This window comes from Panthera uncia, chromosome E1 (assembly GCF_023721935.1).
Source record: "Panthera uncia isolate 11264 chromosome E1, Puncia_PCG_1.0, whole genome shotgun sequence".
Lineage (NCBI taxonomy): Eukaryota > Metazoa > Chordata > Mammalia > Carnivora > Felidae > Panthera > Panthera uncia.
The window spans coordinates 60,953,297-60,978,599 of record NC_064814.1 but is presented as its reverse complement, the minus strand read 5'-3'; the positions used below and the strand labels follow the sequence as shown (position 1 = coordinate 60,978,599).

Here is a 25,303-nt window from a genome sequence, read left to right as displayed (position 1 = left end):
ACTGCAAAGACCACCATAGAATATTTTTCATTTAATTTATCCAATACTTTTTTTTTTCTGGCTGAGAATAATCTCTTTCTTAAGATCTCTATACTTTCATCACCAGCAGTATACTTTCATTAAAAGCCAATCTTCACAATGACAAAGTTTTCAACAGCTCACAGAAGGTACTGCCTCCTCTGGGATAAGCAAAAAACAAGTGTCTCAGGAGAAATCTGGCTCAGCTCATTTCCTAATACACCAGCCTCTTCCACCCAAAACTGGGCCTTGGCAAAGTGAAAAATTATCACATGCCGAAGACTTTCAAAGCTGCCTGGGAACGGTCAAAACAGATTGTAAAGCCCAGAATTGTAAGGGTTTACAGAATATAATCATATACCATATAAATATATATAAAAGTATACATACGTGCATGTATGTACGTAAACACATGTATATGTAGAGATTTCTGTGTGTACTTTGTTGTATAACCTTATGTCTTCCTTTTTCACACTCATACTTTAGTATGAACTTTTTTTTTTTCTGTGAACTTTCTACCATGATAATAAGTAAGGATATTCATTGCAGACTAGGAAAAATGATAAAAATCACCTCAATATCCAGCATTAAGGGAATGGCTGTCAAAACTGTGATTTTTAAAAACTGATTTGTAAGCGTTTCGGTATCTCATAGATATATAATGCCTGCCATACTTTTTCCTGATGTTATTTACTGTTTTTTATTTGAGTGAGGTATGATAAAAAAAAAAACTTATTTTACATGTTGAATTCTAACTTGGCTTCTTCCCAGCATCTATCACTAACCTTTCTTTCCAATGCTGATTTGGCATGTAGTGTGTAGAAATGTATTTGACATCCTAAGATCTATTACTGAAATCCAACCTGTTAGATTAGTACTGTAAAACCGGACATTGTTTAACCAGTACTACACTGTTGTGAAAAATTTTATGGTGTATTTTAATATCTTCAATCCAAAGTTCATCTTTATTATTATTCTTTTAAAAGTAATACTTAGATACCATATGTTTTCACTCTTATGTGGATCCTGAGAAACTTAACAAAAGACCATGGGGGAGGGGAAGAAAAAAAAAAAAAAAGAGGTTAGAGAGGAAGGAAGCCAAAACATAAGAGACTCTTAGAAACTGAGACCAAACTGAGGGTTGATGGGGGGTGGGAGGGAGAGGAGGGTGGGTGATGGGTATTGAGGAGGGCACCTGTTGGGATGAGCACTGGGTGTTGTATGGAAACCAATTTGACAATAATTTCGTATTAAAAAAAAATAATACTTAGCTATTCCAGCCTGTTTATTATTTCAGATCAATTTTAGAATCATTTTGACAAGTTCCCAAGAAAAGCTCACTATATTTTGACAGTAACGAGTAAGTAGTGACTAATTCAGGAAGATTTACACATATCATACACATCCACACATAGGAATGTATACTAGTCCATAGGCAGCATTTGTTCTTTCTACTATGACCAAAAATTGTGATCTCTAAGACCAGGGAGTAAAATATCCAAAAATGAAGAGTTAAGGGGCACCTGGGTAGCTCAGCTGGTTAAGTGTCCAACTGGGTCTCGGCTCAGGTTATCGTCTCACAGTTCATGAGTTCCAGCCCTACATCAGGTTCTGTGCTGAGGGTGCAGAGTCTGCTTGCGATTATGTCTCTCCCTCTTTCTGCCCCTCCCCCACTTGTGCTCATGTTTTCTCTCTCAACATAAACTTAAAAAAAAAAAAGTTAAAATAATTCTAAGTAGACAGCCAAGTGATTAGCAGCAAAACAGGTCTGCAGTGCAAAAAACCATTGTGCACTAAAATACTGAAAAGAAATCCCCTAAAAGAAACTTTCAAGGCTCCCAAGACATTCATCATGGACTGGGTTGTAAAAATAAATCACAGCTGAAAGCTGAGGCTTAAAGATCCCCCACTGACACAAGCAGTTGGGAGTCTCACTATAGGGAGGCAATCTATCAAGTAGCACATGGGATATAGGAAGTTAACTCTGGAAATGGCAACCAGGTCCCTGTCCAGGCAATAATTTAAAAAAAATTTTTTTAATGTTAGAGAGAGAGGGAAAGAGAGAGACAGACACACCATGAGTAGGATAAGGGCAGAGAGAGAGGGAGACACAGAATCCAAAGCAGGCTCGATGCTGTCAGCACAGAGCCCGATGTGGGGCTCGAACTTATGCACAGTGAGATCATGACCTGAGCTGAAGTCTGACACTTAACCGACTGAGCCACCCAGGTGCCCCCAGGCAGTAATTTTTAAATGTAACTTTATCATGATCCACATTTTACATACTGTAACTTCATTCACTTAGATGGTAAAACTGCTCTCACTTGTGTGACTTTGCAGGCCTAAGAAGTTACAGAAATAAGACTAAAGTAAATCAAACCTATAGCATATTAACACTTTGAAGTTAGAGTTTGGATTATATCTTATAATCATGACAACTGCTTGCTAGCTGTTACTAAATTATGTGAAATATTTAAGAGAATCAGACATAATAAGGACTGAAATGTTAGACTTACAATTTTAATTTGAAATGCTTAAACAAAAGTTTAAAAGTGTTCGTTTAAAACTGATTTATACAGCTATCAGACATACCAGAGTTGGGTCTTTGGGAAGATTTTACTATTAAGTTTACAAGTTCGCCATTTTAGAAGTTTGAAGTACGTGAGAGAACATATGGACTTTAAGTGTAGTTTAAAACACTGTAAAAAGTTCACTGTTTAGGGGAATATAATCTGTTAAACTGGTACCTTAACTGAAACTCTGTCAAGGATCAAATACTCTTTACATCTCTATTCTTAAATTTGCAAATAGAATAATTTAAGGGAGTAAAACTTAAAAGGCTTAAGAAAAACTAAGTATTTAAATAATCAACTTTAACAAGTTGAACATCAACCTAAATAAAAGCACAATATTGTACACACGCAAACATCCTTCTTAAAAAACTTCAACTGGCAATTATCCAAGAAATGCTAACTGTTGCATCTCGGTTCTCAGAAAATATGTATTTTTTAATATGCATCCTTATAACTATTGTACTTTCAAACTGATTATCAGTGAAGAAAAACTTAATTTTTTTTGCTAGTTTTTTAGTCTCTTTACTAAACTCATTTACTTTAATGGCTTTCCCTTTTTTTTTTTTCCACAAAAGGCTGTCCTATCATCCCCAGAAATAAGAATTTTGTCTACTTTCTGAAGTGTTTACTTTTGTTTCATGTCTTATTGCATTGGCTAAAACTTCCAGAATAATATTAAACGTATATTCTTCACCATGTTCTGACTCTCATGGGAATACTTCTAGGTCCAATGTGATGTTGACTTAAAATTCGGATATTTTATCAAATCATTAAGATCTCCTTCAATTCCTCAAAATTAAAAGAGTTTTTAAATTAAGAACATATGTTGAATTTTATGAAATCATTTCCTGGAATCTTAAATGTGCTTCCAATTATCGGTTTGTCCTTAGGACAAAACAGTAAATGACAGCTCCTGAAACTAATTGTCGGCACTTTAGGGAAACCGAAGTCTAAAAAAATACCAGGCTGTGGACAAGCCAACTCAATAAAAAACAAAAAAACAAAACACTCTTGAAACCAAAGTCTGTAGGACAAAAACGCCTACAGGAGGTGCGTGTGGATCCGCCACCTTTTCAAGCAGAGGACGACTCAAGAAAAACTCTTAAATACACTTAAGACTTACTCGGAGTCTGCAACTGCGATTGGGACCTTTCCAAACATTTTTATTTTTTCCCCGGGATGTGTGTGTGGGCCCTGTGCTGAACTGATGTGAACAAGTTCCCCATTCAATGACTTGGTTTTCACGTACTGAAACTACGCGAGCATTTGCCTTCCTGTTGTCACAACAGCCACTCCCAACTTCTCTAAAAGTGTCAAACTACAACAAGGCTTACGTGAGAGCCCGGTCCCGACAAAGACACGCACCTTTGTCCCCGGCGCGACGCAGGCTACGGCCCCACGGGCCGCACTCGTCCCCCCGCGGCCGTCCTCATGCCGGCCCGGGCGCCCGGGCTGCGGCGCTGCTAGCGGCCGGCCCCCGAGCCATGCCTCCCGGCGGGCGGCCGGCCCGCTCCGCGGCCCATGGTTGGGTCCTCGCGCGCCCGGGGGAGCCTCGCCGGCCGTGTCGCCGCGCCGGCCCCGGAGGAAGCGGAGAGACGCCGGCTCCACGTCGGTCGGGCAACTCGGGACCTCGGCGGGCTGCTCGGGCGCCCCGGGAGAACTTGAGAGGCGGACGCGGGCTCCGGTCCGCTCCTCGGACGCCGGCCGTTAGAAAGCGCGCACGGAAGGACCCGTCCGCCCTCCCGGGCGAGGCCACGCAGAGCCCGCCGGGTGCGGGCCCCGGGCTCGGGCGGAGGCTGGCTTCCAGGCCGCGCCGAGGTCCGTCAGGGCAGCTCCCGGAGTGGAGACACGGCCGGCCCCCGCGCCGGACTAACGGCCGTAACGGAAGCGCGGACGGGAGGGGACTGGAGGCCGGAGCCCAGGGGCAGGGCGGGCCGCAGGGCCGGCTCCCTCGCGCACTCGGCCGGCAGCACCTTCACCGCCGCCTCCGCCGCTTCAGACCGCGGGCGCTTCGTTGTCACGAGCCGGAGGGAGGGGGAAGGAGCCGGGAGTCTCCGGGCTCCGGCGCGCCGAGACCGCGGCGCCCGGGTCACGTGCCGTTCGGCCGGCCAATGAACCCCCACGGGCGCGGTGACGTCAGAGCAGCGGCGTGGCCGGTGACAGCCGGTCCCCGTCACGTGGCCGGGCGCACTCCAATGGGCGGCGCCGGGGCGACCTGATGTTCCCGGCGGCCCGTGCGTCGGCTGTGGTTGGGTGGTAAGATGGCGGCTGTGAGTCTGCGGCTCGGCGATTTGGTGTGGTGAGTCCGGGCGGCCAGGGTAAAGCGAGGTGCGCCGGGGAGCTCCCTCACTGGGCGCGGGGTTCGCGGCCAGCCCCGGAGCTGCCTTTCTATGCACTCCAGGCTGCGGAGAGAGGGCGAGACGAGGTGCCGGCGCTGGGAGCGACGCCGGGCGGAAGGGGCAGCCCGGCCCCGGGGGACTGAGGCCGAGAGTGGCCACGGCGGGCCGGGCTCTGAGCTCCAAGGCCGCCCGGGGGAGGGCTTCGCTCCGCACCTGCACGCCGGCGGACACCGTGAAGGGAGTCACCGGCGCCGCACAGCTCCCGCGGACACCGGGTTCTTGGGGTCTTGCGGAGGCTTCCCGGAAAGCGGGAGAACCGGGGAGCCACCGGGGCCATCTCGCCTGGGCAAGCCCGTCAAAACTCCCGTTGCGATGGAATCGACCTGTGCGGGCGGCTTGGCCACGGGTGTCGAAACCGGACTGCTGGCGCTGCCCCGTGAAGAAATGAAGGGAGACTTCTCCTTTACGACCGAAGGCTTGGCAGTGACCAGTGCCTTCTTGGGTGCCTCTCGTGGTGTGCTTCTGTGTCTCAGACTACCGCTCGAACCAAGACTGATCGTCGCCGCTTCCCTCGAGCGACGTAGCTCTCTTCTCGACCCAGAGGAAGGTTTCCATTAGCATTTGTCAAAGTCGGGCTGGTCTCGCGGTGAATTAAACCAGACTTTGTAAGGGGAAGTCTGTGTTTACAGAGCAAACTGCCCCCCGACCCCCGTCATGGGGAGGCTCTTAGACAAGTGACTCTTGATTGGTTTTGTTGTTCTGTGTTCCTTGTCACCAAAAGAATGCACAAATCTTAAGCACTTTTGCATTCTATTTCTGAAGAGTTTGGGCTTCTTGGGCCCAGCTGTGGAAGCCAAATTAAGAACTCCTGTTTGCCAGCTTTTGTTTTGGCACTTGAGGGTGCAGGTGGAGAGTTAGGAAAATAAATTTCATGCTGAGTGGGTTGAAGGAGATGGACTGGCTTTTCCAGGGCAAATGCTGACTCTGTGTTTTCTCTAGGGGGAAACTCGGCCGGTATCCTCCTTGGCCAGGAAAGGTGAGTGTCTTGCTATTAATGGAAGACATCTGAAGTTGGGTGTGAGGAGGTGAGAATGTAAGATGTGTTCCCCTCAAATTTAGTTAAACATTTAGTTAAACTGGACCTACTTTGGGGGAAAAAAATATTTATTTACTTATTTACTTGTTGACGTAATGTCTGCACCCAATCTGAGGCTGGAACTCACCACCCAGAGATCAAGAGTCCCATGCTCTTCTGACTGAGTCACCCAGGCATCCCTGAACTGGACTTATTTAAATTAACACTCAGAGTTTTTCTCTTCCTACTCTCAGATTGTTTAGAAAAGGCAATATAATATAAACCAGGTTATTTAATCTGCAGTAAATGCTTATCTCTTGAATCAGAGATGGTTTTGGTGAAGTTTTTTAATCCTGGAAATCAGTTTTAATTTGAATTTAGCTTTACACTTAAATGTAACAAAAGGAGAAGAAAATAAATTCTCCAGGAAGAGAGAAATCTAAATGTAGGTTAGCGAAAAGTCAAAGTATTTTTGTCCCAACTAAGTTTAAATCTTCTTTCCATGTTACCATATGTGCTGCTCCAGTGCCTCTTTGCAGAAGTTGGCATTCCAGATTTTGCATGAGGCGATCCGTCATAGCTTTCCAAATGTTCTGTTTTTATATTCTTGCTAGGAGCCCAGGAAATGTCTTTAGACTATCTCTGTGCAATATGGCATATTCATTGCCTCAGTTGTCCTTCATTGTCATTATTACCTGTCTCAACTCTTCGTACACAGGTTTTTTTATTTTTATTTTTTGAAGCATAATTGATATACAACGTTACAATAGTTTCAGGTGTACGAGGTATTGATTCAACAATTCTATACCCGATGCTTACCATGAGAAGTGTAATCCTCACTTGACGTTATTACTTCACAGAAGTGTTTTTAAGAACGTTCTCTGCATTTCTTCAGTGATTTAAGGGTCACATGGTTGGGGGAGTTGACATTGATGTTAGTTTTAACTGCTTTTAAAACAGGGCCATTGCAGTGAAAGGGATTTTCTGTCTACCAAACCCTACTACATGGTAGATGTATTCTAGAAGTTCCTAGAATATTTGCACATTTCCATACATCTCAGTATATAAGTGCCAGATTTGGACATGCACTAGGCCCTGGGTTCTTTTCAAGCATATTCCTTTTATTTCATTTTTCTTCTTACCAACTTAGAGGTACGGAAAAACCTTTTTTTCCTCCCTTTTACTCCCCAGATTGTTAATCCACCCAAAGACTTGAAGAAACCGCGTGGAAAGAAATGCTTCTTTGTGAAGTTTTTTGGAACAGAAGATCAGTGAGTAGTGCTTATCAAGAGTTTCACTTTCCCTTTGGGCATTATCCTGGATCTGAGCTACTTGCAGGAATATTCTAGGGACCCTAGTTCATTTTTACCGTAGTCTGTCAGAATGGCATATCGTTCTGGCTTCATACCTAAATACCTAAATAAAAGATGCTATTCTTAGCTCATAGAAATTATTCTGGGGCCAATAACAATGTCAGTCAAGTGAGAAATAGGATTCATCATCTTCTTAATATGGTAATCACAATAAGATAATTTTTCACATCTTTTTATCCAACTCCATAGGCAGTTCCTTTTATAAGGGCCACGTTTAGTTCTCTTTTAATGGCTGTTTATCATTGTGGTTCATGTATGAGGTATACACTGGAAACTAAAATCTTGTTTATTCTAAGAGGAGTAATTGTTTAATTCTGTTCTCATTTGTAAAACTAGATGACTTTCTAATATTGTAGCAGTAGAGCTTTTCTAACCAGATCTGTCCTAGAGTTGAAATCAGGACCATTCTTTTGAGATTCTTTGATAGGCAGTGGAGGTCACAGTGAGGGGGAAAATGGAACTTGAGTTTCCAGTGATTTAGCTTTCTCATTATTACATGGGTCTGATTACCTGGATTTAGCTAGATGGTTTGATTTAAGTAGCTGTATTTCCACTTAAGATTCTTAGAGAAAAGTTTAGCTTTGGCTTTGGAAAATGTGTGTGTGTGTATGACCTAAGGAATTTAATACCAGTGGTTAAAATATACATTCCTACAAAGCGATATATGATATTCTATAGCAAAATCTCTTATAAACAGTGTTACTCTTTCTGGAGTTTATATGCTGGGTGCTTATCCCAGTTGAGAGTTTAAATGGTATGTGTACCTTCACCATGCAGATCTACCCATATATTCAGCCCCTGTTTTCTGTCACAAAACAACTTAACGACCTTTTGATGACAATATTTTAAGGGAGTCACTGGCCCAGAGCTGTGAGAGCCAGAGACACTCTGCAAGCAGGAATGTTCTGGTAATGCTATTGAGTTGATGAGAAAGATTGTCCTGATGCATAAAACAAGTGCTAATTGTTCTCTTAGCAAATTTGAGTTTCTGACACCGAAGGGAACTACTGGAGAAAAGTGAATGTTGTGGCGCTTGCTTTTCAGGAACTTAAGTAACAAGACATAAACATTTCAGACGGGAATACGTGCAGAATGAGTGATATGGGTGATTGATTATTAAAGCGTTCTAGAACAAGGAAAGAGTAGTGGAGAACAGGCAGGTCAATGAAGGCTGATGGAAGAGATGGGATTAGAATCCACCTCTGGAGGATGGATAGAATTGAAATAGACAAGAAGTCAGGCATTGTAGGCAGTGAGAAGACCATGAACAACTGGGTGTTAAATCGGATGTGTGGGCAGAGGGAGGCCCCCACCTGGAGTGAAGAACGGTACTTGAGAATAACCGAGGCAGTATGGTTGGTCCAATTGGTTAGCTAAACGAAGATGCACACAAGTCTAGAACAAAAGTGGAAACTCATGGAAAGTGGGGGCTTGATGAAATTACAAGAGGCCTGAAAGCCTTTGTGTTCTTATAATTTTTAAAATGTTGGAAGGTCAGAAGAATAACCTGATATTTCTGTATAACAAATACTACAGATAAGACAGAAAATTGAAGTTGAGTGTATTTCAGCACTTAACCAGGTATTCAAGTGAAGCCAGTGAGAAGGATACACTTACCAAACACAAAAATAATCTAACGGTGTTAGTAGTGGTGGAGATGATATGATTTCTAACTAAAGTGTTTTGAGGGGATTCATGAGCAAGTGGATTTGGGGCAACTGTTAGCTATAATATCTTTAAGCTTTTCAGACTCCCTTGGTAGAATTCGCGTAAAAGGGGCACCTGGGTGGCTCAGGCGGTTAAGCATCTGACTCTTGGTTTCAGCTCAGGTCATGATGTCACAGTTTGTGAGTTCAAGCCCTGTGTTGGGCTCTGTGCTGACAGCGTGGAGCCTGCTTGGGATTGTCTCCCTCTCTTTCTGTGCACCTCTGTCTCAAAATAATTTTTTTTTGTTGTTATTTTTTAAAATGTTATTTAAAAACTATGTTACCACAGGCTAACATGTTACGTTTTTGTGGCCAGGCAGTTGACAATGAAAGGAAACAAAGGGTAAGGATCTCCAAGCACTTTTGAAGGGAGAAGGGTTCTTAGTGACCAGTGATCAGCAAATGTTATTTAGTGTCTTTATGTTATCTGAAGGTGAAGTATCCAGACCATTGGGTACCAGGGAATTACTTTGGGGAAAGTATTTGGAGTTTGGATTTGATGCTGGCCTACTCTGCCTTCACATGCCAGTTGTACCTGCCCTACAATTTGGGCAAGCTGTTTTCACCTTTCCAAGCCTTTGTGTCCTTGCCCACACGTGGGGGTGATGCTACCTACCTTGCAGTCACGAAGGAGAAGGGGCGGCACTTGCTCATAGTGTGGTTTGGCATATAGCAAGTGTTTAGTAAACTTCAGGTCAGGGTAGAGATGTGTTACAAGAGACAAGCTGGTAAAAAGTGGGTGGCTTTAAGTAAGGGAAACTTAACTGAGAGAGAATCTATTTGAAAAGAAAGGCATCCAAGAGTTGGAAATTCCTAAGGACTTCAGCCAGGTCTCCTCTTTTGGTCAAAAGGCTTCGAGCACAAAACAGTAAGTTTGCCTTGCCAGGAGTACTGTGTGCAGTGCAGTCCATGCTCCCAAAGGGATCTGATGGATCTCATCAAGATCAGAAAAGGGGACCAAATCAGATCAAAGAGTAGGATTCTTTAATTCGAAAAAGCAAAGTCTGAAAAAGAGCACAATCAGAATTGATCAAATGATGAATGGCCTTAAGGAGGTAAACCCTGTTGTGTTCATCAATCATCACACATTTCAACAAAGGGCAGTGTGAGTAGAACAAGTGTTGTGGTGACTGAGTTTAGGGCATGCATAAGGAGCGCTGTTGGAAACAGACATTTGAGAAGTGGTTTAGACAGGAAGTACGAGTGGATTTTTAGAGGTGAGAACTGCTTTGTACAGGGCAGGGCCATAAGTGGCTCCAGAAGAAATTGGGCTCTATCTACCTCACCTTTAATGCTTGATGTCAGGGAGAGGTCCATATTCTCCTGGCACAACCTGGGCTAGAGACTCTGTTGGTTCCTGGGCCTGACTTTGGTGGATAGGGTCTGACCCCATGGTGCTGTTCCTAAATTCCTAAAGAGTATTAGGATTCAGTCAGCGATATTCAGTTTCAAAACTGACATACTACATATGGGAAAAAATATTTGTGGATAAGGTTGTTTGTTTGTTTTTTATAGTAGCAAGGATTTTTATTAAAGAGTAAGAAGGGTAGCCCCTTAAACCAAGATTTCAATCTTTTAGAAAACTAATTTCTCTCTCTCCCTACTTCTGTCAAAACATCTAACAGATTGTGTTGACATGCCATTAGAAAGAGAGGACCACACCTTCCTGAGCAGCCTCCCCTGTAAGGGGAAGGACTGAGTAACATGGTAGATGGAGCTCTCTGAGCCTGGATGGTCACTATGGGAATTACCTGTGGTTCCTTTCTGTTTCACGGAAATACGGAAGGAAGAATACCTTCAGCATTAACTTTGACAACTCCGCCAGGTGACCACTCCCAAAGATGAAGTCTCAGGCCTACGAGGCCCACCCTGGACAGATGGTTGCCCCTCAAAATAGAAACCGAGCTCAGGGTTTAAAAATTTCATCAGCCGCTGTGGATGGCAGAATGGAGGGAGCTCATTTAGTTGGTGGGTACTCAAAAACCCCCAGAAACAAACAGTTCAGGAGAATACTGCCAGCAAAAGTGGGTAGATCCCAAATGACCACCTGTGAGTTTCTGTGGCAGTTTTCATATCTGAACCTACAACAGCCCTTTCAAGAAACGAATAGGATATTTGTTCTGGTTCTCTCTCTTTAACAGACATAGATAATGAGAGGCAGGACATTTGTGGAGTTAAGTGATAAGATGTCCAGGATCCCAACCTGAGGTACTTTTTACATCAAGCCAGATATAAGGTATGAAGTGTGTGAGTATGAAAGTAAGTTTTGGAGAAAAACCCGTAGCTGGTCATTAAAAGCATAGCATATTGGAACTATCTGAGCATCCCTTTTTCTTTTCGCCTGGCACCTGATTGGCCCACTTTCCCTACATCCAACACTGTGTCATAGTTGGAGAACGGAGCCAAGAGGATAGTGAGTGCTCTGCTCCGGGTATTACTTGGACTGAGCCGGCACTGTCCCTCTGCCAGGGCTGGACAGTCCCTATCCTAGAGAGCATTGAGTAGATTTTCCTCTCCCAGCACCAGCATCCATCCTGCAGGTGACTCCCTTCGTGGCTGAGACAGTCGACTCCAGGAGCAGGTGTCATGCACCAGAATTAAAGAGTCTGGCACAAAAGAAGCATCTGGCCATACTGGCATGGGCAACGCAGCTTGAAAGCCTCATCTAGCATTTGGGAATGTTGTCAAGGTTTGAAAACAGAATCTTCTGAATCTGTCTTATCTGCGAGTCTTTGTTGATGTTTGTATGATAAGCGTTACTTGAAATTAACTGAGGAGCTCTAACTTTCTTTGTGGGGTTTTTTTGTTTGTTTGCTTTCTTTGTGATTTCGGAGCAACTTAGGCTTGGACCTGTAACAGCTACCCGTCACCCTCAGCCTCTTTCATTGGTGTAAGGTGTTTGGGGGGAAAGCACAGAACTGGTTTGTCAGTACTACACACGCAACCAGATGGAGAAGCAGACCCACGTCTTCTGACCCCATCTTTGTTCTCACCTTGGACTGTGCTCACCATGTACCTGTTCTCTCTCTCCACCCCTACTCCCACCCAAGTCATCGTGTCTTGCAAAGTCTGAGACACATATGTGAGAGTTTTGGAGATTGGTCCTAGAGCAACATATTTAATGTGATATCTACATGATGTGATTTTAACTTAAGAGTAAAGCAGGTCAGAATTACAGAAGTTTTTGAAAACGTGAGGTGTTTAAATTCATTTTCAATGGAGCGTGTAATCTGAGGGTGGCTTGTAGTGGAAGGTTTATATTTGCAAATGAAGAGAATTTATAGGAGGCGTATCAGAATACCAGGGTAAGTTTGCTGCTCCTGGCCGTGGTACAGGTACAGTGACAGTTACACCTGCAACCAGGCAGTAGCTACCTACCTGAGCAAACCTACAAACAAGGAAATCGTGGGGGAAACCCCCTGAGTAGAGTAGCCAATATTTTATAGTAGTGACCTTTATTATTGATTTGTTTTTTTAAGGTGATACATGTTTAGGGAGACTGGGTGGCTAAGTCTGTTATGCGTCTGACTTTTGGTTTCGGCTCAGGTCATGCTGTCACAGTTCCTGAGTTCAAGCCCCGTGTCGGGCTCTGTGCTGCTGGTGCAGAGCCTGCTTGGGGTTCTCTCTCTCCATCTCTCTCTCTCTCAAAATAAATAAACTTAAAAAAAAAAAAAAAGATAATACATGTTTATGGTTCCCCCGCAAAATCGAGCTATGAACTGTGAAAGGGTTCCATTCATCTCCATCCCTCAGCCACCCAGTTATCAGCCGGTGAGCATCCAGTTATACTAGTTTCTTATGGCATGTCCCTCCAGAAGTACCGTGTGCAGAATCAAGAGGTTACAGATTCCTTTTTCCTTATTTTTACATAAGTGATAGCATACTACACACAGTGCTGTGCCCCTTGGTTTTTCCACTTAGCTGCATATCTTAAGAGACTTTCTGTTTTGTTCTTAGTAATGACCTCACTGATTGCCGCTACAAACAACGTAATTAACTTCTTTGTATATAAAAAGCAAAGGCCTGTACTTGACACACCACTTGACTAAGCTTGATTTTTCTGATTTCCAGCCTATAAGCAAATTAGGAAGAAAAGGTCCTGCTCCATCTAGGCATTGGGAGGATGATGGGAAAGAAATCACAAGTCATAGCTTATGTCACAGAAACAGAAGTCTCTTAAAAATAAACAGGGGCACCTGGGTGGCTCAGTCAGTTAAGCCTCCGACTCTTGATTTTGGCTCAGGTCATGATCTTGCGGTTCATGAGTTTGAGGCCCACATCAGGCTCGATGCTGAAAGCACAGAACCTACTTGGGATTCTCTCTCCCCTCTCTCTGCCCTTCCCCTCCCTCTCTCAAAAATAAATAAACATGAAAAATAATAATAAACAAATACGTACAGACAACAGCAACAACCACAAAGGGCCACCAAAGCCTGACGACATTTAACCAAGAGGCCAGCGTTTCAGCCCCTCTGAATGTGCCAGGAAGGCATCATTTCCTCAGTGATTATTTCTTGAGCACCAGTTGCATGCCAAGCCCAGCTGATGGGCCTCAGTGTATTGGAGAATGGCACATTATTGAAGTTCCAGCTGAAAAGCATACTCTTTTTTTTTTTTTTTTCAACGTTTTTTATTTATTTTTGGGACAGAGAGAGACAGAGCATGAACGGGGGAGGGGCAGAGAGAGAGGGAGACATAGAATCGGAAACAGGCTCCAGGCTCCGAGCCATCAGCCCAGAGCCTGATGCGGGGCTTGAACCCATGGACCGCGAGATCGTGACCTGGCTGAAGTCGGACGCTTAACCGACTGCGCCACCCAGGCGCCCCTGAAAAGCATACTCTTTAAGGAGAGAGGGTTTTGCAATACAGGCTTTAGAGAAAAAACTCTATTCAGATGACTAAAGTGATTTCAATTTGGCTTGCTTTCAAGAGGTAATCCTTGTAGGGCTCGGGTGAGCTGGGGTTTTATTTACGGTTTCTCTGATGGGACACAATGCTTCAACAACAGACTAATTTCTTAGCCAGATTAATATTTCTTGCATTTATTTTCTTGAAGTCATGTTTATACTCTCCATTCATTTAGCAAACTATTTTCACTTTCAAAAATGGTCAGAGAGGAAATTTTCATTTTAGTGTTCAAATGCCAGTCTTCAGGATGAATGGAATTTTCACCACACCATTCTGGCAGAAATCAGTAATCCACTTAAAATGCTTCAATGAAAAAAATAGGCATAGGTTGTTGGTGCTTCCTCCAGATGTCCTTACCTCTCCATTTCTGTGAATTGGAGGTTCGTGTGGGGTAGAGGGAGGCAGGGATTAGGATGCCTGGAGCATACTGTCTTATCTCAGGGGGCTCCATAAAAACCACCCCATTGGTCTAACATCGGAACTTGTGTAGGTCTCAGCTTCTAACCTGAGGCTTGGAGAAGGAAGAGGCATGTCCAGAGCACAGAGGCTCTTTAAGCTTATCACTGACACTTGTGTCATCTCAGTATGACAGTTTAACCTGCTTTTCAGGGCTTGTCTGGCTTTGCATCTGCTCTATCCTTAGAAACCCTAAAAGGGGGGAGAAGCAGGAGGGTCTATTCAGTGGTTTACTTGCCAGGTAAAGTAAGGGCAAAATTTAATTCCATTTTTCCTCCCCATAGTTTAGACCAATTGACTCTATCACGTCAACTTTCAGACTTTAAGTTGAGTTGGTCACTGGAAGGTATCTGCTTATCTCACCTGGTTGGAGCTCTATACAGCAAGACCGTGTCTGAGTCCTTGTTTATCGTTCCATTCTCTGTGGGTTTGGCCATAGATATCCTGCTTAGTCCTGATTTGCTGCCATATTTGCAGGCTGATGGCCCGACAGCTATTGTGTTTGTACAGGTCTATTGTCACAGTTATTAACATGACCCTCAAAGCATAGGTGGCTGTTGGTGTGTTGGTCACACTATTTTTATGTACAGAGGTAGCCCTTTTACTGTTGCTAGTGAATATTCTCTAGCTTTCGGTAAAGGAGAGGCCCCTAAGTCAGAGTGATAGCTCAGTTTCTCCTTTAACCCAACCTACTTTTTCAGAAGGTTATACCATGAAACCTATGAGCATTACACAGAAGAAACATTTAAGTTACTGTTACCTCGCCAAGCCCATAAAAATCATTTCCTTTGTGCTTGGAAGCTGAATGTCATCTAGGGAAACCACAGGAAAGCCAGCTGGGACAGATTTGTTCAGGTTAGTGTGGCAGGCTGGATATTCCAAAAGTGACGATAGATGGCTTTTTTACTTTCATGTGCTTTATGTTGATGGTGGGAATTAAAAATTAAATATCATAAGGGTATGTTCTGCCTTTAATCACGAGCACAATCTGGTCTCTAAAGACCTCTTGTTACGAATGCTGCCCTCATTCCAAATCACATGTCACACATTTTGTGTGGTTTAGCAGCCACGGACACTGTCGTTTATGAACAGGTACCTATAAGGACAGCAAATTCCAGATGCTGCATTTCTTTAGCCTTGGGAGCATCGCTGATTCTCAGCTGATTGTCAGGTTGTCGTTCTGGTGTGAGTGTCGACTGGGTGGTGATGTCGCTGTGGTTGATAATGCTTCCTGATGTTCTGTGATGAGAATGGAAGAACATCTCCGGGCCACCTCTGCCCTCCACCAGTGGCAGGCAGTGTGTGGTTCAGTGTGGTAGGCTGCTGAACAAGAGTGCACATAAATAACCTGCAGTTTTGTGTGGAGGATGTTCTGGTTTTGTTTGTGGTGGTGGTTGTGCTTGACTTGTTTCAGGAAACTTGCTTTTATAACACCCCAAGAGTTTGGGGTGGTTGATAACTTGTTTTAAAAAAAAAATGGCAAGCCTGTTTCAAAGTCCAGTTAAACCAAACCGATATCTGCATTCTGTTGAGATGAGGTATTTGATACTTTCTGGCATAGGCATTGTGGATCATATGCTTTCTGTGTGTGTTTTCTGCTAGTGCCTGGATCAAAGTGGAACAGCTAAAGCCATACCATGCGCACAAGGAGGAAATGATAAAGATTAACAAGGGAAAACGGTTCCAGCAAGCTGTGGATGCCGTTGAAGAGTTCCTCCGGAGAGCCAAAGGGAAAGACCAGGTGAGAGACTGATTCTCGCTTTATGCCAACCTCAGACTGGTTGTTTTGGCATAGTAACTGACAGATTAACTGTTGCCCAAACCCAAAGCTCTATTCTTACGAAACGTCAGTGGAGAGAACACCACTTTGTTTCTAAGGTATCCTTGTTTTGCCAGTCACCTTGAAACTCCATGCATGCGGCTGAGTTTTCTGAAATAGATTGCTGCTTTTAGGAAAGTCACTTGGACTCAGGAGAAAAATCTCAGCTTTTAAGTATTTTAAGCCATTTCTCTCTTCTTTTATATCCTAAAGATTAGGGCTTAGCTTCTAGGATATATCCACTGCCTGGGTGTAAATCCCACTTAGCTTTGGGACTATAGGCAAGTGATACGATTTTTTTATCTGCTTCTCCAAATATCAATGGGAGCAATAGCAGAATCTATTTCGTAGGATAGTTGTGCGGATAGCCCATGTAAAGTGCTTCTCATAAGGTGTGGCTGGTGTAAATGGCAGTGGCTGCTTGGGTGGCTATCATGATTATTATTAAACTTTCAGACATCGTCCCACAATTCTGCTGATGACAAGAATCGGCGTAATTCCAGTGAGGAGAGAAGTAGGCCAAACTCAGGTGATGAGAAGCGGAAGCTTAGCCTGTCTGAAGGGAAGGTGAAGAAGAACATGGGAGAAGGAAAGAAGAGGGTGTCTTCAGGCTCTTCAGAGAGAGGCTCCAAGTCCCCTCTGAAAAGAGCCCAAGAGCAGAGTCCCCGGAAACGGGGTCGGCCCCCAAAGGATGAGAAGGTTTGTTTTATTTCTGCAGCTTCTGGGATTAGTGACTTCCTTCTGTCTGTGGCAGAGTTGAGCTCCACAGTGTGCCTCAGCTCACTGAGTGGACACAGAGAACCATGCTAAGCGCTGCCCTAAAGAATCCTGCAGACCAGGGGAGGGACACAGCCTGGATGCACAGGCGTGAAATACGCGCAAAAGTCAGCGAAAGGTGTCGCATTCAACTAGGCAGTCAAGGCAGGAGAACAGTCCACCTCAGCCAGCCTGCAAGGGCTGGCACTGGACGGGGCTTAGGAAGAAAGAGGGGAAGTCATTCCAGAGACAAAGGGCATAGCCCACATGGGGCTTGATGTTGGTGTGGATATTCTCATAGGTAGGGGACAGGGGAGAGAGCAGAGAGATAAAAGTGGGTTGTCCCTGGATTGTGGAGGGCCTTGAGGTCTACTAAAGCAGTAGTTACTGTCATGGAATCAGGGGGCCATGAACATGTCTGAGCTGGGTGTCAGTGTGGCAGCGTGCTCCAGGCTGTGTGTTAGTGGTGGAGGCCAGAGAAGAAAGGCTAAAGCCGGTTGGAAAGTTAAACCCAGGTGTGCATTTATCGAGCACTATCTTGATAGCAAATACTGGAAAGAACCGCCTGAAAGGCACTTAAGAGGAAGGGCTCATAAGATTTAGCAACCGGATACATAGGGTTGAGTGAGGAAAGGGAATGGGAAAGGATTTCAGGTGTTTGCCTGGGAAATGGTGATGCCATTCTCAAGAGCAGAAGAGTCAGGAGTAGGGCTGGCTCTTGGAGCAAGAGGACTTGGTTCTGTTTTGAGTGTGATGAATCAGAGATGATGCTGAGACCGTCGAGGAACCCTGGAGTAATGTCAGGATGGAACACAGATGTGGAAGGTGAATATGTAGGTGTGTATTGGTGAGGCCTGGCGGGATCTGTCTTCAAGGAAAGTAAGGAGAGAAGGACAGAAGTCTGCTTTGCAGTGAGATTGTCCATAGGTCAGAGTTGCGAGGGGTCGGAGGATCGTCATACTGAAGTGAAACAGAAATGATGTGCCTTCCACCTTCCTGAAAAGATTTGGGTCAAGTCTCGAAAGCCAAGGGAAGAGAATTCAAGATGGAGGAGGTAGTCTGTCAAAACACAGGGGAGGATTGTTAGAGCACAGTCGAGGGGACAAGAGCCACATGTCTGGCAGAAACAGTTGGGTGATAAGGCCATGATGAAACACCAGACATCATCAGATCAAGGCATGCAAATTCAGACACCAGCGAGACCAGACAGGTAATAGAAGGAAGCAAAGGGAGCTGGCAGAGGGTCCACATCCCCGATCTGCCTCCGTGCTGAGAGCATGAGGTGTGGCAGCTGGCGCTCTGGGGAGGTCATGCTCCATCCATGGGGTTCCAGCCAACTTTTGCCAAATTGTCTGCTTTTTCTCAAGCTGAAAATACAGATTTTTATGTGAAACGTTCCAGTTTTACATGTTACAAACCAGTTTAAAATTTTAAAATACATTTAGGTCCAAAGGAACATCTCGGGGCTAGACTGAGCCTGTGGGCTGCTACTCAGTGACCTCTGCATCACAGAGGGTGCTTCTTGCTGTCAAATAACCTGCGATTGAGAGTAGAGAGAGTGACTGGTGGTTGTGCCAGCCCTGGCTGACCGTGAGCACAGGGAACCACCAGCCAAAGGTGGAGAAGGTTTAGGAAGCTAGCTGTGGTGCATGAAGAACTTTTTAGGGGGTGTGATCTAATTTGGTCCAATTAGATTGATTTCCTGGGGATCCAGAGGAATCTGAACTGTCGGGTTTTATACTGTTCTCCGAATTCCTGTTTTCTGCTTTCTAAAGCTATGGAGCCTGCCAATTCCTGTGCTAGCCCCGGACAGAAACAACTTCTCTTTGGATCAAGGGAAGTGTACAGGAGAGGTTAGGAGGAGGTCTCAGGCTGGCCTGGAGTCAGAGCTGTGACTCTAACTGGTGCCGCTGTGTGACCTTGGCCAGCTACCTTTGCTTTGCTTTCCTGGTCTGATCATGATACCCTTCCCCCCGCTTTGTTATAAGAAGGAAATGAGCAAAAAAGAGCAGAGTACCTAGAGGAGTGTGTGCAGTGCACTCACATTTGGTCACCGGCTTTACCTTTGTCAGTGGCCCGTTGTACAGTGAGAGCATAGTGGTTTTAGCTGAACCAGAGGCCACCGCTGGCTTACTGCAGAGACTCTTCTCACAGGTTCCCAGGGAAGAGCAGTTTGCCCTTGAGTCTGAATTATTAATCAGGGGTAGTAACACTGCTGCTGGCTGTTCTCCGAGCCAGGTCCTCAGCCAAGGGCTCTGCCTACTATTTACCTTTAGCAGAGTCCTTTCTGCAGCTTCCTTGCTTGGCCCAGCCTCTAGTAAAGGATTTGTCAGCTGGAGAGGAAGGAGCCATGGCTAGTGGTGCAGGGCAGACTCAGCTGTTTTAGTTGGGACTGTTGGTCTTAATCAAGCACCTTCAGGGATGTAGAGAAAATGGGCTTGGAATTTTGGTACATCTTCTGATCTAATAGGTCTTATAGTTTAAAAAAGAGTGTGTGTTGCTGCACAATTGTCATTTGGCTGTCAGACTTCTTTCTGAAACAGCAGTAACCTAGGCTGATAACTGGGCAAAGCCCTGGGTGTTGTCTGTTCTGAGCCGTAATCCCCTGCCCCATGAGGATTAGTGGAAAAGGCTGACCTTGACGGTGGAGGTGTCAGTTACTTGCACACAGGGGAAGGCTGGGTTCATGCCTAGACTCTGGCATGAGAGGTGTGCTCTCTCCTCTCTCAGGGGCTCTTATTTCTGAGTCCTGAGCCGAGAAGTAAAACTGCAGCTCTAGGCACACACGAGCCTGACAGAACCGTCAGTCCTGTGGCTCCTAAAATCCCTGAGTAGTGCAGAGAGTGATGATTTGGGAGTCGGGGCCTCTGGTTGGTGCCAGGTAGAGAGTCAGTGCACTCCACCTCACCGTCCTTCTGGGGCCTGAGGCAGGTCACTGGAGCTGTGTTGCCCCTACCCACAGGGGACAGACGTGGAACGTGTCCATCACGGCGGCACTTTCTTTGGACAGTATTGCACTAGGCCTCATTTTTCCCCAGAGCTCTTCATTCAGCAGATGTTGTGCAGCTCCAACACAGGCCAGGTATCTAGAGATAAAGCAGCATGATAGTTAGACAAGGTCTCTCTCATGTTCACTTCTTCCACAGTGAACATCTTCTCTGCCAGACATGGCTCCCAGCGAGGGGTACAAGGTAAACAAAATTGGAAAAGGTCTTGCTTTCATAGAATTTACTCATAATCACATCAGCATCATATTCTAATGGGGGAAGACAGAGAGGTCAGGGAAAGCATCCCGATAAGGTGACACTTCAGCAGAAATCTAAAGTGAGCATGTGAGCCAAGCACATAACTGTTGGAAGGGCATTCCCAGTATTGCAAAGGCACTAGGGCAGGCATATGCTTGGTGTGTTCGAGAATGGGTAGCAGGCCAAGGAGGTGCCAGTGAGTTGGAAAGTGGTGAGGGGGGTAGAAAATAATAGGACACGAGGTCAGGGATTAGTGTGCAGTGGGGTTGTAAAACTTGTAGCGCCCCATGGTAATAAAGCTTTTAGCCTGACTGTGCGAGACCAGACGTCGGTTTTCGGCAGAGGAGTGACATGCTTCATTCTGGCTGCTATGTACAGTCTACAGTGCAGGGTTTCAGACCAGCAGCAGAGAGATCCATTTTGCTGTTGTCCAAGTGACAGGTGATGGCGGCCTGAGCATGGGTGTAAGCAGTGGGGCAGTAAGGAGGGGTTGCAGATCCCCAATTGTAAAGCCATAATCGTTGCCAAGAGATAAGAGGAAAGAGGAGGCAGGATCAAGAAGGAGTACAAAGATCTCGGCCTGATAGAACGGAGCTGCTTTTCTAAGATTGCGAAGACATTGTAAGGAGCTGCTTGGGCAGGAGATCCAGAGTTCAGCAGGCCAAGAATCCCATTAGATACCAAGTAGAAATGTCAGGGGGCCACTGTGGCCGGAAGATCACACATGTGGAAAGTGAGCGTGAGGTAAACTCGGTGGAAAGGATGAGAGCACAGCAGGTGTGAAGCTGAAGCAGCACCTCTGCCCAGGATGAGTGTGGGCCAGACTGTTGGTTGAGGGGGCGCACCCCATTCCACTGGGTCCTGCCCTTGCATCAGCCTGGGGAAGGAGTGGAACTCTTGGCCCCCAGTTGCCCTGGGTTTGAAGTCTGGCTTTGTCATTTAGTAGCTAAAACGTTGGGCACATTTCCTCATCAGCACCGTGTGGTTTTCTCAGTCTTTTCGAGATGCAGTGGATTCCCTCTAAAGCTGGTACTGTTTTCTGAATGTTGGTTACTGGCCGTAAGGAAATCTTCCCTGTGACTTGCTGATAACACTGCACACCATAGTTGAGTTTTCCAGTGATATCTGTCCTCATGAAACTTGGGCACAAGAAGATATTTTGTTATCTCAACAGAGAAGAAAGGCTCACTCCCTGTCGATGGGAACTTGCCTGGTTCCCTGCAATGGACAGTCAGAACCGTGCCTGGGGACTGACGCTGAGACCATGGAGCTGGGTAGGGGTTTAGTTTAAGGTGGCATGTGACTAAAGGAAGCAGATCAGTGAAGAAGTGCTTCCTGATTTGGGGCAGGAAGACATCTACTGAGGTCGCCACAGTGTCTTGACCATCTGCCTTTCCCTCCGTAGGATCTCACCATCCCTGAGTCTAGTACCGTGAAGGGGGTGATGGCTGGACCGATGGCCGCGTTTAAATGGCAGCCAACTGTGAGCGAGGTAACACCCCCCCCCCCCCCCCCGCCCACAGGCCAAGATAAGCCTGGCCTCCAAGCTAGTTTCCCGACCTGTGTGAGGCACTTGTCCTTTCCCCCTTTTTTAAATGGCCAGACGGTTCCGAGGTGTATGATGGGGAAATTGCAAGTCTCCACCCTCAGGGGTGCTCACTGTCAGGTTTAATGCAACTTCTTCCAGACCCTTTAGTACACTCCCCCAACTCAGCCATCATTTATAGAATTACAGACCCACAGGGGGTTTTTATTGTTGGAAATAGGGTTGGTTTTCACAAATGTGAGATTGGCCCACAAATTTTTTTCACTTGATGCTTTATAGACAATCTTTCACTGCAACTCTACTATTCAGTAGCTGCACGTTGTTTCATCCTTGGAAAGGATGCCCTCATCTCCTGTTGAGCCTAATTGTGAAAAAGCCCTTGAAAGGCCTGCACTCATTGCCACTGTGTTTCTGTTTATATTGATCCTCCGTGAGACGAGACACTCGAGGGGCTGGCACCAGACACAAGTAGGCTGAAACCCTAAAATTGGAAGAGTCCTGAGAATTGATTTGGCCCTGTCTGCTGGGTTATCCAAAGGGACTGGTGAATGCTGTTTTAAAAATAGCATTGTGCCTCTTAAATATTTTCCTACAGTGTTACTGGAATAATTTGTATACCATCCTGACAGAATTGTTTCTCCTTTTCCACTTGTAGTCAGTTTCCCTCTAGCTGAAACAGGGGTCCTTCGACCAACAGTGGGAAGGTGTTTCCAGGCCATCGTATAGTCGAGACCAGTTCCCGAAGGGGTTTCAGCCAGAGAAGAGTCAAGTTACCAGGCAGTTAACCATGCAAGGTGATCTCTGGTGGGAAATAACTTGTTTTATTTCATCATTTTCTGGTTTTAGCCTGTGAAAGATGCAGACCCTCATTTCCATCATTTCCTGCTCAGCCAAACTGAGAAGGTAAGTTGACCTTTGACATTCTTGATCCTTGGTCAGGGGCTGGCCTGAGGGGACAATGTGGCTCCACGGCTCCCTACTAATCTGAAAAGTCAAGCTCTGCCTGTACCACTGCCCAGAGCAACGAGTTAAAAAGTCACATAGAGACTCACTCATGAATTAGGTGTTATTAAAATTAAAAGTAAACCAAAAAATAAAAAAAAGCATTTAAGACTCAGCAGCTGTGTGGTTGAGACATTTGTGGTTACCTTCAGAGTCTAGGGCAGAAGCCAGACCTCATGAGCTGTCAGCACCCGTCAGGTAGCCCACACTGTTGGGTGGGCACATTCTCAGGTTTAACTGGGGAGACCATCTCTCTGGACCATTGGGTTGTGGAGGGAAAGCTTCCCAGAGTATCTGCAAGGCCATGAGTTAGGCTGAGTCTTGATGGGACCTGATAGGCTACGGCTTTGGAGATGGACAGATGTGGGTTCCAAGCCTAGTTACACTGGCTAGCTTTGTAATTCTGGGCACATGACTTAATACATCTGATCCTTAATGTCATCAGCAGCAAAAGCACCTTGCAGAGTTGTGTAGATAATTGAGTGAGGTAGTGTGTGTTCACTTTCTAATGTGTTACTTGGAAATCAGTAAAGTCGAACAGCAAATAAGTTTTCAGTGTTAATGCCACATTTTAGGCCAAACTTCTTAAGCAATTTATAACGAAGACCAGTTAAGCATTCGGTTTAATAAATGGTTTTTTTCCCTCGTTTATTAGCCAGCTGTCTGTTACCAAGCAATCACAAAGAAGTTGAAAATATGTGAAGAGGTACGTAGGTTCCATATTACCCTATTTTTTTCTTCCACTGGGGCCCTTGCCATGGGCAGACTGACCTGATAATTTGTGCTTCCTTTCCCTAGGAAACCGGGTCCACCTCCATCCAGGCAGCAGACAGCACAGCCGTGAATGGCAGCATCACACCCACAGACAAAAAGTAAGACCTTTGATGAAAATGCTTCTTATGATTCTAGTTCTGTTAGGGAGTTGGGGATGACTCTTTAAGGGGGCTCTTTAAGGGTTGTATCCCAGCCATTGCTGGGACTGAGTGGAAAGAGGGAGAAGGTTGTAACTTTTAATGACATTGTTTTGCCTGAGGGTAATTTTACCTGCGGTAGACCCTGGTCCTATAAATATACAATGGGGTTGGCTTCATAGCTCACTGGTGGCTCTTCGAGTAGGAAGAACACTCAGTTTGGTGGTTCTCAGACTTTCTTGTGCCTCAGAATCACCTGGAAGGCTGCGTGTAAAGCGCCAGTTGCTAGGGCCCCTCGCCCCTGGGTTTCTCAGTCACTATGTCTGGAGTAGAGCTCAAGAATTTGTGTCTTGGACGCCTTCCTGGGTATGCTGCCGCTGCCAGTCAAGAGGCCACACTTTGAGAACCACTGGCTCAGTAGAACAGTGATGAAAACCCGGAAATTGGCTGTGGTGGAGGCAAGTGGGGGGTGAGAGGTGAAGATGTTTGGAGTAAAGCCCATTGTCCTGCCTTTCCCAGCTCTCCCTGCCGTCGCCACCTGGTCCTTCTCGTGCACCTGTCAGCACCTCTCTGCCCTGCCTGGGCAGGTACGAGAGCCTTGACTGTGGTCCCCAAAGCTTAGCTTGTGCCCACACACACCCCTGCCCTTACTCTGATGGTGTTTGTGGTCATGGTGATGAAAGTGCCAAGACGGACCACTCCCTTGAGCAAGATGGCCCAGTCTGAAGCTGCCGTCTGTATCTCCCATGCGGTTCTTTCTCAGACAAAAACAGTACATCTTTTACTTGATTTATGAGTTTTCATGCTGACAACATGCTTGATCCTACTGTTTATTTTGGGTGAACGTCCCTGGGTGGGTGGAGTGGAGAAGACACAGGCATGTTATGTGCTAATGAAAGGGGAGGTGGGTATCACCCACTGATTTCAGGAGGACTGTGTTGATTTTTTTACGAAAAGACAAGGACAGGGCTGAGGACAGAGTCCAGTGCTTCCACCTAACGCCTTTGTTGCCCTGTTAGCCAGACCCTTTTTTGACACGAAGATAAGCCAGCTACAAGGTGAAGCAGCTATGTGGTCTGCTGGGTGTCCTCAAATGCCAAGAAAAGGAAAGAGAATTAGTCTGCCATGGTTTAGAATCCTAGGGGAAACTGGCGCTACTCAGACAACTGTGAATGACAAAAGATCTCCTGGTTTTGAGCTTTGGCTGAAGCTTAGTGGGCGAGGGTGCCATTCGGTGAGGAAGGTGGTAGATTCTGTTTTCATCATTGGATTCAGGCTGGGGGAGCATGTGAGAATCTGTATCCCAGCAAGGATGAGGGGACCCTTTCAGTACAAGAGCCAGTTTGCAGAGGTGGCTGTGGATGTGACCCCAGGAGACCGAGAATACTAAAAGGCTAATAGGGTTCTCGCTGCGGCAGCACATGGACTAGCATCGGAACGATACAGAGAAGGTTAACACGGCCCTTGCGCAAGGATGACAGGCAAATCCGTGAAGCTTCCATATTTTTAAAAAAATAAAATTAAAAAAAAAATAAAAGGGTAACTCAGGTCAAGTGAAGTGGAGAAGCTGTGGAGA

At 45.5% G+C, this 25,303-nt stretch overlaps 2 protein-coding genes and 1 non-coding gene across 6 annotated transcripts in view; 2 read left to right on the top strand and 1 right to left on the bottom strand.

Moving 5' to 3' along the window:
- UBN1 (ubinuclein 1) overlaps positions 1–4,046 on the bottom strand; it is a 38,300-nt gene extending 34,254 nt beyond the window's left edge. For all 3 annotated transcript variants that reach the window (XM_049637466.1, XM_049637467.1, XM_049637468.1), the window contains exon 1: positions 3,957–4,046. The gene's annotated coding sequence lies outside the window, so the exon portion shown is untranslated. The remainder of the gene's footprint in view (positions 1–3,956) is intronic.
- A 757-nt stretch (positions 4,047–4,803) lies between these two features.
- Positions 4,804–25,303, top strand: part of GLYR1 (glyoxylate reductase 1 homolog) — a 34,386-nt gene continuing 13,886 nt past the window's right edge. For both annotated transcript variants that reach the window (XM_049637470.1, XM_049637469.1), the window contains exons 1-9: positions 4,804–4,890; positions 5,930–5,966; positions 7,197–7,276; positions 16,051–16,189; positions 16,724–16,966; positions 21,674–21,760; positions 22,661–22,717; positions 23,472–23,522; positions 23,615–23,688. In XM_049637470.1, the coding sequence (XP_049493427.1) occupies positions 4,853–4,890; positions 5,930–5,966; positions 7,197–7,276; positions 16,051–16,189; positions 16,724–16,966; positions 21,674–21,760; positions 22,661–22,717; positions 23,472–23,522; positions 23,615–23,688 (806 nt within the window). In that variant the 5' untranslated portion in view covers positions 4,804–4,852. The remainder of the gene's footprint in view (positions 4,891–5,929; positions 5,967–7,196; positions 7,277–16,050; positions 16,190–16,723; positions 16,967–21,673; positions 21,761–22,660; positions 22,718–23,471; positions 23,523–23,614; positions 23,689–25,303) is intronic.
- On the top strand, positions 25,130–25,236 carry LOC125927794 (U6 spliceosomal RNA). Its single transcript, XR_007459469.1, has one exon. It is a non-coding gene; the product is annotated as a U6 spliceosomal RNA (small nuclear RNA).